This window comes from Gopherus evgoodei, chromosome 4 (assembly GCF_007399415.2).
Source record: "Gopherus evgoodei ecotype Sinaloan lineage chromosome 4, rGopEvg1_v1.p, whole genome shotgun sequence".
NCBI classification, from domain to species: domain Eukaryota; kingdom Metazoa; phylum Chordata; order Testudines; family Testudinidae; genus Gopherus; species Gopherus evgoodei.
The window spans coordinates 32,757,926-32,772,957 of record NC_044325.1 but is presented as its reverse complement, the minus strand read 5'-3'; the positions used below and the strand labels follow the sequence as shown (position 1 = coordinate 32,772,957).

At 41.4% G+C, this 15,032-nt stretch overlaps 1 protein-coding gene across 2 annotated transcripts in view; it reads right to left on the bottom strand.

Annotated features, from left to right (window-relative positions):
• Positions 1–3,888: 3,888 nt before the first annotated feature.
• FBLN5 (fibulin 5) overlaps positions 3,889–15,032 on the bottom strand; it is a 64,419-nt gene continuing 53,275 nt past the window's right edge. For both annotated transcript variants that reach the window (XM_030558906.1, XM_030558907.1), the window contains exons 10-11: positions 12,883–13,078; positions 3,889–9,716 (exon numbers count right to left, since the gene is read on the bottom strand). In XM_030558906.1, the coding sequence (XP_030414766.1) occupies positions 9,555–9,716; positions 12,883–13,078 (358 nt within the window). In that variant the 3' untranslated portion in view covers positions 3,889–9,554. The remainder of the gene's footprint in view (positions 9,717–12,882; positions 13,079–15,032) is intronic.

Below are 15,032 nucleotides of genomic sequence, written 5' to 3'. Positions count from 1 at the left end.
CCTCCTACCATAATATGTGCATCACTAGATGGAAATGTAAAGTTGTTAATAATAATGCAAAAAGGCAGAAGTGTTCAATAAATATTTCTGTTCTGTATTTGGGGGAAAACTTGTATCATAAAATAACACACTTTCCATTCCACCAGTATCTCAGGAGGATGTAAAACAGCAAAGTTAGACATTTTAAAATCAGCAGGTCCAGATAACTTGAACTCAAAAGAGTTTTTAAAAAGAGCTGTATGAGAAGCTAGCTGGACCATTAATGTTGATTTCAATAAATCTTCTGGAACTTCCCTGGTGTTCCAAGACTGGAAGAAAGCTAATGTTGTGCCAATATTTAAAAGGGTAAGCAGGATGACCTGGTAATTATAGGACTGTCAGTATGACATTCATCCCAGGCAAGATAATGGAGCAGCTGATACAGGACTGGGAAGAGACTGTCTAGGAAGGAGTATGGCAGAAAGAGATCTAGGGGTCATAGTGGACCACAAGCTTAATATGAGTGAACAGTGTGATACTGTTGCAAAAAAAGCAAACATGATTCTGGGATGCATTAACAGGTGTGTTGTAAACAAGACACGAGAAGTCATTCTTCCGCTTTACTCTGCGCTGGTTAGGCCTCAACTGGAGTATTGTGTCCAGTTCTGGGCACCGCATTTCAAGAAAGATGTGGAGAAATTGGAGAGGGTCCAGAGAAGAGCAACAAGAATGATTAAAGGTCTTGAGAACATGACCTATGAAGGAAGGCTGAAGGAATTGGGTTTGTTTAGTTTGGAAAAGAGAAGACTGAGAGGGGACATGATAGCAGTTTTCAGGTATCTAAAAGGGTGTCATCAGGAGGAGGGAGAAAACTTGTTCACCTTAGCCTCCAATGATAGAACAAGAAGCAATGGGCTTAAAGTGCAGCAAGGGAGATTTAGATTGGACATTAGGAAAAAGTTCCTAACTGTCAGGGTAGTCAAACACTGGAATAGATTGCCTAGGGAAGTTGTGGAATCTCCATCGCTGGAGATATTTAAGAGTAGGTTAGATAAATGTCTGTCGGGGATGGTCTAGACAGTATTTGGTCCTGCCATGAGGGCAGGGGACTGGACTCGATGACCTCTCGAGGTCCCTTCCAGTCCTAGAGTCTATGAGTCTATGAGTACGCTATTAATAAGGATTTAAAGGAGGGTAATATAATTAATGTCAATCAACATGGGTTACTGGAAAACAGATCCCTATCAAACTAACTTGAGATAACAAGTTTGGTTGATTAAGGTGTTTATGTAATTTAACTCAGTATCTCATGATATTTTGATTAAAAAACTAGATTGATACAAAATTAACATGGCACACATTAAATGGCTTAAAAACTGGCTAACTGAAAGCTCTCAAAATGCAATTGTATATGAGGAATCATCATCAAACAGGGTCTCTGGGGCGATCCTGCAGGGATCAGCACTTGAACCTACCCCGTTTAACATTTTTACCAATGATCTGGAAGAAATCATCAAATCATCAGTGATAAAATTGGCTGATAATGCACAAATTGGGAGGTGATAAATAAGAAAGAGGGCAGGTCACTGATATAGAGCATACTGGATTGCTTGGTAAATTGGGCTCAAGGAAACTATGTGTTTTAATATGGCCAAATATAAATGTATACAAAGAATGTAGGCCACACTTACAGGATGGAGGATTCTCTCCCAGGAAGCAGTGACTCTGAAGGAGATTTGGGGCTCATGGCAGACAGTCACCTGAACATGAGCTCCCAGGGAAACGCTGCAGCCAAAAGTACTAATGTGATCCTGGGATGCATAAACAGGGGAAATCTTGAGTAAGCAGAGAGTTTACTTTACCTCAGCAGTTGGCACTGCGGTGACTGCTTCTGGAATACCGTCTCCAGTCCTGGTGTCCACAAATCAGGAAGGACGTTGATAAATTGGAGAAGGTTCAGAGAAGAACCATAAGAACGATTAAGGGATTAGAGAACGTCTTATAGTGATTGAGCAATTTGAGTCTATCTATTTAGCTTAACAAAGAGAAGATAAAGACTGATCAAATCAAAGTACCTACATGGGAGACAAATATTTGATAGTGGCTCTTCAGTCTAGCAGAGAAAGGTATAACACATTCTGATGCTGGACGCTGAAGCTAGACAAATACAGAAGGAAATAAGGTGTAATTTTTTAATAGTGAAGGTAATTATCCATTGGAACAATTTACCATGGATTACACTGGATTCTCCATCATAGGCAATTTTAAAATCTAGATTGGATGTTTTCTAAAAGATCTGCAGTAGGAATTATTCTGGGGGAGTTCTCTGGCCTGCGTTATACAAGAGAGCAGACTAGATGTCATCAATGGCCCCTTCTGGTCTTCAGATCTATGAGCATTCTGGTCAAGACCCATACTGCAGCCTATTCATACAAAAAGTAGAAATAATTTACATAGGGATGAGGTGAGAAGAGAAGTCATTGCTGGAGTAAGGGTATCCACGTATAAACATTGGGGCAGGGGTGCCCAGGGTGGGCTGTGGCTGGGGGTAGGTCACTCAGGCCACAGCGCGAGGTCCCTATGGAGAAAGTGAGATGGCCAAGCCCCTACCTCCACCCTGCTACCCCACTCAGCCCCAGCAGGAGGGCAGAGTCTCCAAGCATAAACTCTCCAGGACCCCTATGTAGCACATGTCATAATGACCTGTGAAATTGCAGAGGGGCCACTGTTAGGGCTGGCCAGTATCTGCCTCAAGCTTCTACTGATAGCATTCTTTGATAAGATAACGAGCCTTGTGGATAAGGGAGAAGCGGTGGATGTGATATACCTAGACTTTAGTAAAGCATTTGATACGGTCTCGCATGATATTCTTATAGATAAACTAGGAAAGTACAATTTAGATGGGGCTACTATAAGGTGGGTGCATAACTGGTTGGATAACCGTACTCAGAGAGTAGTTATTAATGGCTCCCAATCCTGCTGGAAAGGTATAACAAGTGGAGTTCCGCAGGGTTCTGTTTTGGGACCGGCTCTGTTCAATATCTTCATCAACAATTTAGATGTTGGCATAGAAAGTACCCTTATTAAGTTTGCGGATGATACCAAACTGGGAGGGATTGCAACTGCTTTGGAGGACAGGGTCAAAATTCAAAATGATCTGAACAAATTGGAGAAATGGTCTGAGGTAAACAGGATGAAGTTCAATAAAGATAAATGCAAAGTGCTCCACTTAGGAAGGAACAATCAGTTTCACACATACAGAATGGGAAGAGACTGTCTAGGAAGGAGTATGGCAGAAAGAGATCTAGGGGTCATAGTGGACCACAAGCTTAATATGAGTCAACAGTGTGATACTGTTGCAAAAAAAGCAAACGTGATTCTGGGATGCATTAACAGGTGTGTTGTAAACAAGACACGAGAAGTCATTCTTCTGCTTTACTCTGTGCTGGTTAGGCCTCAACTGGAGTATTGTGTCCAGTTCTGGGCACCGCATTTCAAGAAAGATGTGGAGAAATTGGAGAGGGTCCAGAGAAGAGCAACAAGAATGATTAAAGGTCTTGAGAACATGACCTATGAAGGAAGGCTGAAGGAATTGGGTTTGTTTAGTTTGGAAAAGAGAAGACTGAGAGGGGACATGATAGCAGTTTTCAGGTATCTAAAAGGGTGTCGTCAGGAGGAGGGAGAAAACTTGTTCACCTTAGCCTCCAATGATAGAACAAGAAGCAATGGGCTTAAAGTGCAGCAAGGGAGATTTAGATTGGACATTAGGAAAAAGTTCCTAACTGTCAGGGTGGTTAAACACTGGAATAGATTGCCTAGGGAAGTTGTGGAATCTCCATCTCTGGAGATATTTAAGAGTAGGTTAGATAAAGGTCTATTAGGGATGGTCTAGACAGTATTTGGTCCTGCCATGAGGGCAGGGGACTGGACTCGATGACCTCTCGAGGTCCCTTCCAGTCCTAGAGTCTATGAGTGTATGAGCTGGCCATAGGTTTGATGGTACATGATTCTATGAAGAGCAAGCCACAATTTGACTCACAGTATACGGCAGCAATATGTGGAGTAATCAAGCTATTTATATATATTCATTTGGGATGATCAAACACTGCTCAGTCATCTCTCTTCACCTTGCACTCTTTAGTTATGGCTATTTCCAAATGTATATATACACACCATATCGCATCCAATTTTAGCCATTATAAATTCTCCCTCAATTCATGCAGAAATGTGTACATACATACATACACACACACACAGAGAGAGAAAAATTACAGGAAGATCCTTTGTTGGCGTAATTTGTAATAGCTCTATTGAAGTCAATGGAGCTATGCCAATTTATACTAGCTGAGGATCTGCCTGTAGACAGACTTATTCGCCTTTGTACAACATTCCGCACTTAACTATAGCAAGAATGAATCATCTGGCAGAATTAAACAACATACAAGCAAGATTCATTTCTTTTCCATGCTGCTGAGCTGTGAATTTCTCTCAATAGGTTTTTAACATGGATAGCTACTACAGAGACAAGAGCAACAGGAAATCCTAGAGACAAACTAGATTTGGGAACCATTGAACAGTGATACTGTTGTTCTGTCCATTTTTAGCTAGAGAAGACTGAATTTATTGATTGTGCTGATGTTAATGATGCATCTAAGACATAATGAAAGATGGCTAGACTTGGGAGCAGGACCTAGGACTACATCTGAACAGAGGGACAAGTCTTTCAAGAGAGAGTCAGAGAAGGCTAAAGCTGAATGTAGACTCCCATGTTGAGAACTAACAATCCTGACTTCTGCATGAGCTAAGTCCCGAGAGATGCTGAAATCTCAACTCTTAACAACCTTGGGTGTTCAGACCCTCTAGGGGCAAGTTACTGTGTGGCAAACCAGGGTGTGAATCTACAGCCCACAGCTTGAGCAGTAACACCGTGCATAGACATTGCTACAGAACACTTGAAAGTCCTGGAGTATGGCTCAGCTTACCATACTTTGAAGTAGTAGCACATCAAGCCACACTCCAGGAATTTCAGAGCAACATCCACACAGGATGTTACTGTGCAGCAAGCTGTTGTACTGTAGATATTCACCCGGCTTACTGCACAGTAACTGGCTGTGTAGACAAACCCTGAGCATTTATCTAGGTTAGAGGACTGATAAATAGGTCAGTGTCAATTTTATTCAGTTAAAAATCCATGAATGGAAGCCCAGCTTGTGATTGTGTATTCATCCTCTTGTAGGGGGATGGTCTAGAAATACTTAGTCCTGCCATGAGTTCAAGGGATTGGACTAGATGACCTCTCAGGGACTCTTCCCATCCTATGATTCTACAACAGTTGTACAGGAAGCAGAATAGGAACTTTGCCCAAACAAACCTTCATTTTTAAAAAAGGTCAGGTTGAAAGTATGTTTCATTGGAAGTCAGTTAATAGAAAACAAAATCCCATTTGCTGCATAAAAAGTATAGCCCTAAGAAGATCCACAAGTTAAACAGTCTGGAAATAAACAATTAGAGAATCCAGTCAGTTCCCCACTACCATATCATCCTTCACCACACACCCTCATTTGTCAGCCTTCCTGGCTCGCATCATCCCCTCTACCCATTTGTGGGAATAGATTTCCCGCTTGCTTTGTTCTGTAGTGAAGGTTACTATTTTTTATTTGTATGACAGTATTTCCAGGGTATGTCTACACTCCAATCAGACACCTGTGGCTGGCTCATTCCAACTGACTCAAGCTCATGGTGCTTGGGCTATTTAATTGCAATGCAGATGTTCTGACTCAGGCTGCAGCCCAAGCTCTGGGACCCTCCCACCCCACAGGGTCCTAGAGCCTGAACATCTACATCACAGTTGAACAGCCCCTTAGCCAAGCCAGCTGCATGGGTCACCCAGTGTAGCAATACCCCTACAGAGATTATGTTAGACACTACAAACACATAGCAAGAGAGAGATTCTCTGCCCCAAAGAATTTACAGTCTAAAGAGACAAGACAGTCACACGGTGGAAGGGGAAAGAGATGTAAAGTGACTTATCCAAGGTCACACAGCAAGTGAGCGGCAGAGCCAGCAACAGACCTCAGGTCTCCTGACTTCCAGTCTAGTGCCATATTCACTAGACCATGTGTGCTGCCAGCTCTATACTGTTGATTAGAGCTATTGTTTATTAAATGCCCAGTAAATAGAGATATGTCAGAATTCTATATACTTCCCCCCAGCATGATGTGGTGGGGGACTAGAAGACTAATTGTACAACTAAGACTAGAATTATGGCTCTGGCTGGTGTTAGAGAAAGTTTGGAACCGTAGGGGGTGGCAGAGCAGGGCTCCCCCGTGTAACAAGCACTTATAGCGACATCCACACTTGCTTCAGGCCCAGTTTACTGTTCAAACTGAAGCAAACAGAAAGTTCCTCCCAGTGTCCTATGGTTTCACAGCCTCCCCTCCCAGGGGTCTTTAGTAATGCTGCTTCCTACTACTTCATCCAGCTCCCTGCTCAGCCAGTCCTCATTCAGCCAGCTCTGGTGCTCTTCTGGAAAAACAACTTCAGGATAACCTTCCTGAGTACATGGCCCCTTGCTCTAAGGGTCTACCAGAGACATTAGCACCACTCCTCTACAGTTCCCCATTCCAGACATAGCCTGTCATGCCTCCTCTCCCTGCCTGCTGTCCCTGCTCAGGTTTAGCTCTATCCCATTTAATTATCTCAAGTGGACACACCTGCTCTGCTGACAGGGCCTAGCTACCTTGCGACACAGGGTTATGTAAGTGTTTGCAGAGCCTGAAAGTTTGCATTTTTAACCATCTGAATCTATATTATGTGAAAACTAACGTGTGTGGTCCTTATTTATCAGAACTGCTATAACCAGTGCTTGTGTACTAGTATATTGGAAATGGATCCTTTGAATAGAAAATGTGGTGGTGTTAGATGTTGTAATCGTGTAGTAATTTGTTATTTTGAGGGTGGTATATAGTTTGGCAAGGTTCAGGTTGGCCAGGGTGATAGCAAGTGATAGAAGACTTTATGACAGAGGGGAAGTGGCTGATTTTCATGGCTTCCAGACATTTTCACATTTTTTTTAAGGCACAAAGTGTTTGTGTTGAAAGTGTAATATTGCTTTATGGGCATTCCTGGGCTCTGCTGAATCACACTTTCAGCCTTAAATCTTTTTCAACAAATGTTTTGTTATGGAATTCCTCTAGGGTTTTCATGTGCTTTCATGAATGCCAAAGGCTAGATTAAGTTCCCATAGGGTGGCTCAGAAGAAGAGACCTGCTCCAAGAGATTATATGAGGACCAAAAAACTGGGGTTCCTCTCCAGTGGGTGATATGGGGGGTGGACAGAGCCATATTGGTGGGCTAAGGGATTAGTGTAGGGAGAAGGAGAGGAGAGGGATTTTGCTACATAGAAAACTATAAGCATTAAAGTTTCATAACAGATAGCATTAAGAGTTTGAAGTCTTTAATGCAAGACTTTGCCTTTCCCTGTCCTGCTCCCAGATCCCTTGTTTCTCACTTTTTACCTTCCCCTGTCACCTGTCAATGCTTCTCTATCCTGCCCTCCCAACCATATGCCTCCCATCACCTGCCCTCCCCTTTCCTCCAAGATTGAGGAATATGATGCTTGGACCCCTTTTGAGCCTCAGTCCCTGTTGATACTTCTCTCTATACTCCTTCCCTAGCTCCTCCAGGACAGCTGCCTGACCACATGTCGCCTTGACCTCCCACCTTTTATTTCTGGCTCAGCACAGCCTGGCAGAAATCAGCAGGGTTGTTATATATCATATAAAGGGTTGTATATGATGGTCTGTAGACATGTGAAAACAGCTCTGTCCCAGCGTATCACACACTGCAGCTGAGGTAACAGGAAAAGATAAAATAATAAAGAAACAAAATACAGTGTCCTGCTACTTTAAGGTACACTCCGCTCTGTGCAGAGCATTTCTCTGCTTTGCTCCAAAGTAACAGGGCTTTCTTCATACTGATTAAAAATAAAGAGCAACCTGGTAAACAAAAGGTACTTCCGCTGGAGGAAATAAAAAACAGTACTGAATTTGCAAAGCCTATTATAAGCTAGATAGTCAGTGTCTCCATTCCTTCATGCAATCTGTGCCTGAGAGCTTCCTGAGCCTGCAGTCCTCCTCTTTTTATCCCTACACTAATGAAGCTCTAGTATATTGCTTCCCAGCCTACCATAACGTGGGAGTACAAACACCTCATTCCGAGCTGTTTCACATTATATATCTTTGTTAATCCCCTATCAGCCCTCTGAGAAACACTGAGCCATTTGTCCTCAGGCCTGCAAAATTTAACCTTTGTTGGCCAAGCCATTTGGGAAGTAAGACTAGCCAATGGAGAGGAAAAAAAAAACTGGAAACATTTAAACAGTCAACAAGAGAAAAACTTACAAAAACCACATCAGGATGAAATCCTGGCCCACTGAAGTCAATGGCAAAACTCCCCTTGATTTCAACCAGGCCAAGATTTTATCCCACAGCTTTAAAAATTCATCTTCTAAGTTTTCCCCCAAAACTTTTCAGAAAAATTCTATTCTGGGAAGAGTTTTGGCATATGTAATTTTAGGGGGATTATTTTCTTTTGGGGAAATTGGGTTTAGCAAAATTGAATATTGGGGTTACAATGGGAAATTATCTCTGGCCATAACCACAGAACTAGCACTGGCACTTCATAATCTTTGCTAATTATGCACAATCATTAAAGTATGCAAAGCAGTTGAACACTCAGGACCTGACTCTCAGTTATGCTAAGGCCTCTTTATACTGTTCTAGCAGCATACATTTATGCTCATGCTGCCTTGGTGAACATAAGGATCAGGCCCTAATTATTTTAAAATACACAATCCAGTGATAGACCTCTTTGAACTCAATTATGTAGGAATATTTAATACAGTGAGGAACCCACGCAGGTGACACTTTGTTAAAAAGGAGGGCTTATAGATCCAGCAAGCATAGTACAACAGGTATTGTAGAAGGAGCTTACAATGACTCAACTAAAAAGTACGGTCAAAAAGGACAGATGGAACTAAGCCAAATGTAGGGACAACTGAGACAGACTATATGACTGACAATTCCAGAAACAACTGAGAAGTTAGAGCTTCTCAGATTCCACTTTTGGACAGGTGAATTTTTTGTTTGTTTGCCTTCCTTTTAAAAGAAAAAAAGCAAAATAGCAAAAGCCAGCTTTTTCCTCAGTTTGTTTGATGCCTTTGCTAAGCAGTGTTGCAGTTACAGAGGTGGGGAAGTTCACAGTTTTTGGAGCATAAAATCACACCCTAGAAAAATTTTTTAAATCAACAACAACAACAACAAAAGGTTCTTAAAACATATAATCACATACAAAATCATACGAGATCTGCTGACAATACATGTTCAGATGTCTGCATCCTGGAAAGGGTTGTATATGAAGAGGCTTCTCTCATCAGATGGCATAGGCCGTTGTGTCTGTGGTAACACTGGTTAGGTTTTGAGCTGCTATATTTTTTTGAGGAAAAAGATCTGCAGAAAGGGGATAATGTCTTTTTGTTGTTGCTTTTAATGTTTAAAAGGGAATGTACTGAAGGTTTAGAACGGGTACTGTGATACATATATCCTCAGCCGGATGACAGAGCTCCCTCTGAAGTTGATGACAGTGTTGACTGTGATCATTTCCAAGTCCAATAGAATGGTACGTGGCCCTTTCACGGGACGGGTCATCACTAGAGTAGCACTGATAGGTCCCGTTTGCTGTGTGCAAAACATAGAGAGAAGCAGGTGAGATTTCCAAAGATGATACATGAAGTTTATGATCTTAGAGTATAGTACTTAATGGTGAGCGTCTCACATCTCAAAACAATGCTTCCTTAGCCCTTCCATCCATTTTTCTGAGGTGGGTAAGTGTCATTATTCCTCTTTGATAGATGGAAAGATTTGGGCACAGAATAGTTAAGTGAAAAAGGTCAGGCAGTAAGTCAATGATACAGCTGGGAAATAAAGCCAGGTTTCCTGACCCCTAGTTTAGTGCCCTATACATGATACCTCATTGACTTGCTGAGTACATGGGTGGGACACCTCCAGAGGAAACCCAGGTACTGGTGATTCAATAGATCTCACTATTTTCTCTAAAGGTATGTACACAACAATGTAGGTGTGATCATAGTGCGGATAGGCATACCTGTGCTAACATTAATTTAGCTAATATGGGTAACAACAGTAGTGAAGATGCGGCAGCCTGGGCTTCAGTGGGGCTAGTACAAGCCCATGTATAAGCCATTGGGTACTGTGGGAACATATTTGGATTGCTAACCTGTGATGAAGTCTGTGCTGCCTTGTCTCCTCTCTCATAGTTACACGTTAGCTAGATTTACACTAGCTTTAATCACCCTTCATTTGCTGTGTAGACATACCCTGTCATTACTGAAGCAGTGCTCTAGCAGTGTGGTAGAGGACACTGTGGTTGCTGTATTTTGTCTGATGTATAAAACAGAGATAATTAAAGACCCATGTCACTCACTGTAAATTCTTAAACAGGCAGTTACATTCTGCCTGCCTAAATATCTCCTACAGTCCGCTTTCAATTAGAAAAGGTGCTTCGGATTTCCTTTGTTGAACTGTTGTGTATTTACATGCACTGTTGAGAGCTACTGCACTTCACCCCAGAGATGGCTGCATTTCAGTGGTATAAGAAGTGTCACTTCGTACAGTTCTATCAGTTTGTAAAGCATGTGCGGATCCTTGCAGATGAAAGTTGTTATTGTACATATAAATCCATAATTATTATCTGGAGGAAAAAGCAAGACCACGGATTCAAGAGGTGCTGGCATGTTGGGCCAGGTATTCTTTTCCTGTTTCCATTAGTTCTTAAGCTTCATGAAGTTTATTTTGGTTTGATGCAGAAATTTTTTTATCCATTGAAAGAGACACTGTGAAGTGGTTTTAAGTTCCAAAATTTAGACTTTATTTAAAAATAATATATTACAAAAACTTCATATGTCTATAAAAGCAGCAAATGCCGGATGCATTCACCCACAAAAGCTCATGCTCCAATACGTCTGTTAGTCTATAAGGTGCCACAGAACTCTTTGCCGCTTTTACAGATCCAGATTAGCACGTCTACCCCTCTGATACTTCATATGTCTAGAAAACTATTCATGAATATTTTTCCAGTTTCAGTGGAAAGAGTGTTGGTTTTTCATTTGCATAAATATGTGTTGCAAAATCGGAGCCTTTTGAGAGACTCCTTTAAATGTATTATACACAAAGGTGAAAGCAATGCTGGGATTGTGGGTCAGATTTTCAGACGTGCTCAGCACTCATAATAAACTCATCCCTCAAGTACTTCTGAAAATCTGGCTCTCGTTTAGATACCTAAATGGGGACTGAATGTTTGATAATCTAGCCAGAATGGTTGGTTCTCAGCACTTGAAAATCTGGTCCTGTGTTGCTAAATAGAGCAGCAAATCACCATTCAGAGAAACATCACACACACAGCCTGGGACCTGTTTTACTGAGAGACAATGTTAGCCAGAGCACTTTGGTTAGCTCCTGCTAGGCTTTGAAAAAGTACCACAAAAATCTGAGCTGACAGTGGGAGAGCTCACCAGAGATGGGCAGCACAGGCTTAAGTTTAACAACCCACCTGACTGATGGCACTTTTAACAATACAGCAGTATCTGCCTGCCCCACCCTCATCTACAACCTCTCATTTTTATTTTTTTCCAAAACAAAGGAACAGGCACCACCTGCTGGTTATAACCTAGACACTCTGGGAATATTCCGTTACTAGTTAAAGGAAAAGTGCAACATGTCCAATAAAAGAAAGGCCTTGGGTACTTTCTGGGATAAATGAAAGAACCGAATCAGATTGGAACAATGGAATTTGTCTGTGAACCCTAGACAACTGACTGAACAGTCCATATAGATGAAAAAATCTGGGACAATAAAACTTCACAACAGCAAAATGCTGCTACAGGATGGAAATGATTGTCCCTGGAACCTTAAGACAAAGCTGATGCCATTTTAAAGTTCGGAATCCGATGCTACCATGAAGAATGTGAATTGGGAAATGCCAGAATCTGTTCTAATATTATTTCCTATGATGTGCTGAAAGTGTCGTTACATGTATTCCAATGAATGGCACTTGGTTTGACTATCAGGGTCAGATTCTACCTGTGGTTACTACCCAAGCTTCTGATTCCCACCAAGAACGATGTTCCTTGTTCTAAGAATGCCAGCTGTCCAATACTATCCAATGGAAAGCAGGTGGAGGGGAGAGAAAGAGGTCAGCTGCAAATTTTGTGGAAAATCTGGACTTTTTATTAAAAATCCAAACCTCTGCAAACTGAATTTTTTTCAGATTTTAGCCAAAAACATTTGTGTTTTGACTGAGCATTTTGGGTTTTGTATTTTCAGTTTCCTGACAAAAAAATCTAGAAGTCTTGAAGAAAACAGACACACTCTGCAAAACTTTCTTTTAATAGAAAACTCAGTTTTTCACTTAAAAAAAACAACCTGACAACATTTTCAACCAGCCTCCCTCCTCAGCTATTTTAAGACATGAGATCACAGATCTCACTGAGCTATATTGCCACATACGGAATAGCACAAGTGGGGCAGGCTGAGCCAGTCTGGTGAATTCCCTACACTGCCATTATAGAATATCTTTCCCTGGGATACATCATCTTCCTGCAGAACCAGTATCCACAGCCTTTCTGGGTTTGAGCAGCCCACTGTGATTATGACCAGTACATTACACTGCATGGCTATGGATATGGTATGACAGACACACATCTGCCCCTATGAGAAATCTTGCACTGGAATTTTAAATAGTATACATTAAAAACATAGTACACCTGTCAGAGAAGAATGTGGCAAACTATAAGATACTGGTAGGACTCTATACAGACTTACTCACCCGCATGTAGAATTCTCTGCCCTCATTTCCTGATTTGATTTGGAAGATGTAATAGGCACCAGGGAAGCGAGTTGTTGCTTGCATTTGGAAGATGTCAGATGGCACAGACCGTCCTGACATGATGTCCATGTCTCTGTATAGGATGGTGAATGGTTGATCTCTGCAGCCGGGGTTTTCAACTGGACACATGCAGCGACTAATATGGAGAGAATTATCATCAGTATTGAGACAATTCTGCAACACCTAATTCACTACATGTTGCTATGAAAGCAAAAAATAATGGAGTACAAAACTTAACTGGCTTAAAGAACGATGTAACTTTCATTTCCTTTGCTTGCATTCAGAGCTCTCCATAGTTCCACCTCCATCCTTCCTATATCTCTGCCTTCATCTTCCTCCTGCTCTCTATGCTCTGCCAAAACTGCTTTTCATACTGAAACTTTTGTCTCCTTTGATCCCTCAAGAATTTGGACTTACTTTTCTGACAGCTCTGCAGCTGTGGACTCCTAATGCACGATTGTCCTGGTAGGAATTTAGCCTTTAAGCTCTTCAGGTTAGGGACCTGTTAATTATTGGCCCAGCTCACTTATGGTGCAGAACCATGAACATCAGTGGGGCTATATAAATAATTACATTACTTTTTTGGACAGGCTGTGTGTCCAACACCTTTCAGGGTACATGCCATAGATTAAATATAGCCAGAGAATAAATCTAAAGACTGACCAGAGCCACAAAGTCCAATTCTTCCAAAGCCTGGGTCTGGAGTTTTGTTTCAGGTACATCTCTAATTAAATCAGACAGTCCACAATGATGATCTAAATAGTCCCCTCTCTTTATTACACACACCAACCATAATCCATAAACACCCCATGGATGGTCTGAACTTGAGCAAATACTTGACCAAAGAGATATCTTGCACTGACGGCCAATAAAAGTAAATTTTGTTATCTATGTTATGTCCTAATGGTCCCTGCTGGCCTTAAACTCTATGAATATTAAAAGACCCAGCAACTTGCTTTCCTTTGATCACACTAAATCCCATTGTTCAGGCTGATGACATTACCCTAACTGCTTCCTAGAATCTCTCATCTTCCCTCTATTTAAGTAATGCTAATTTCCTTGACAGTACTTCTAAAGTAAAATCAGAGTCTGCACATAGATTTTAGAGCACTTTAAAATATGGCTCTTAAAACCAGAGTTTTGATCTTGGGGCAAAACTCCCAAAAGAAGCCCCTGCAGAAAGCAGGCAGAAAGCAAGAAACGTGCCCAAGCCACATTTGCTGAAAATGCTCAGACTCTCAGTGCATCAGTGTTGCTCAGGTTCAGTGACCAGAGCATGTCACCTTGAGCCACCCAGTTACTAGAACTGGTGATAATAGATTGGCTGGAAACCCTTTGGATGTTAACAAAGCCCTAGTCTTCTTGCACATCTTTTGTTCTCTTTGGCTTCAGCTACTGACATATCATCTGGAGTTTTAAGCTTAATACTGAGTAATTTCGCAAGGGGGCTGCAGGTGCCATACGCTGATTGAAATAAATCCCAAGTAAGTGAGATGAGACTGGGGAGTATTTCAGCCATAATTTGACTCCCAAGTGTGTGAAAAAAAGTTAGAACCACCATGTGATTTTGTAAGATGCTGGGGCTTTTAGTAGGGGGATTGTATCTTGGGAACACCATTCTCAAAGAACCTCACATGTGGACCACTAACAGTACCTAGTACCCTCATGAGGCAAAGCAAATTTCAAGCCAATGTCAGTCAGCATATGGAGTTTACAACTCTTAGAAGAGTCATCTTTTAAACAGTGAGTGGCTCACTCTTAACTCTAGCAAAGCTGCCACTCCTCTATAGTACAGTGGGTTATGCTTTCAAAGCACTGTACAAACATTAACTAACTAGTTAATCCTCACAAGGTAAGGAAGTACTATTATTAACAAATAGATTGTGTTTGATAAAGTATGATTAAAGGCAGGTGGCAATGGAGTAACTAACTTTCTTTTATTGCATTACAACTATCATGGTTTTCTCTGCTGCACTTATTTTGGTGAGGGCTTTTCTAGCTTAACTTCCCACACAACTGAATCTCCTATCACCTGGCAAGTAATTGCAATTTATCATTTTTATAAAGCTTGCTAATAGTAAATGCAACAA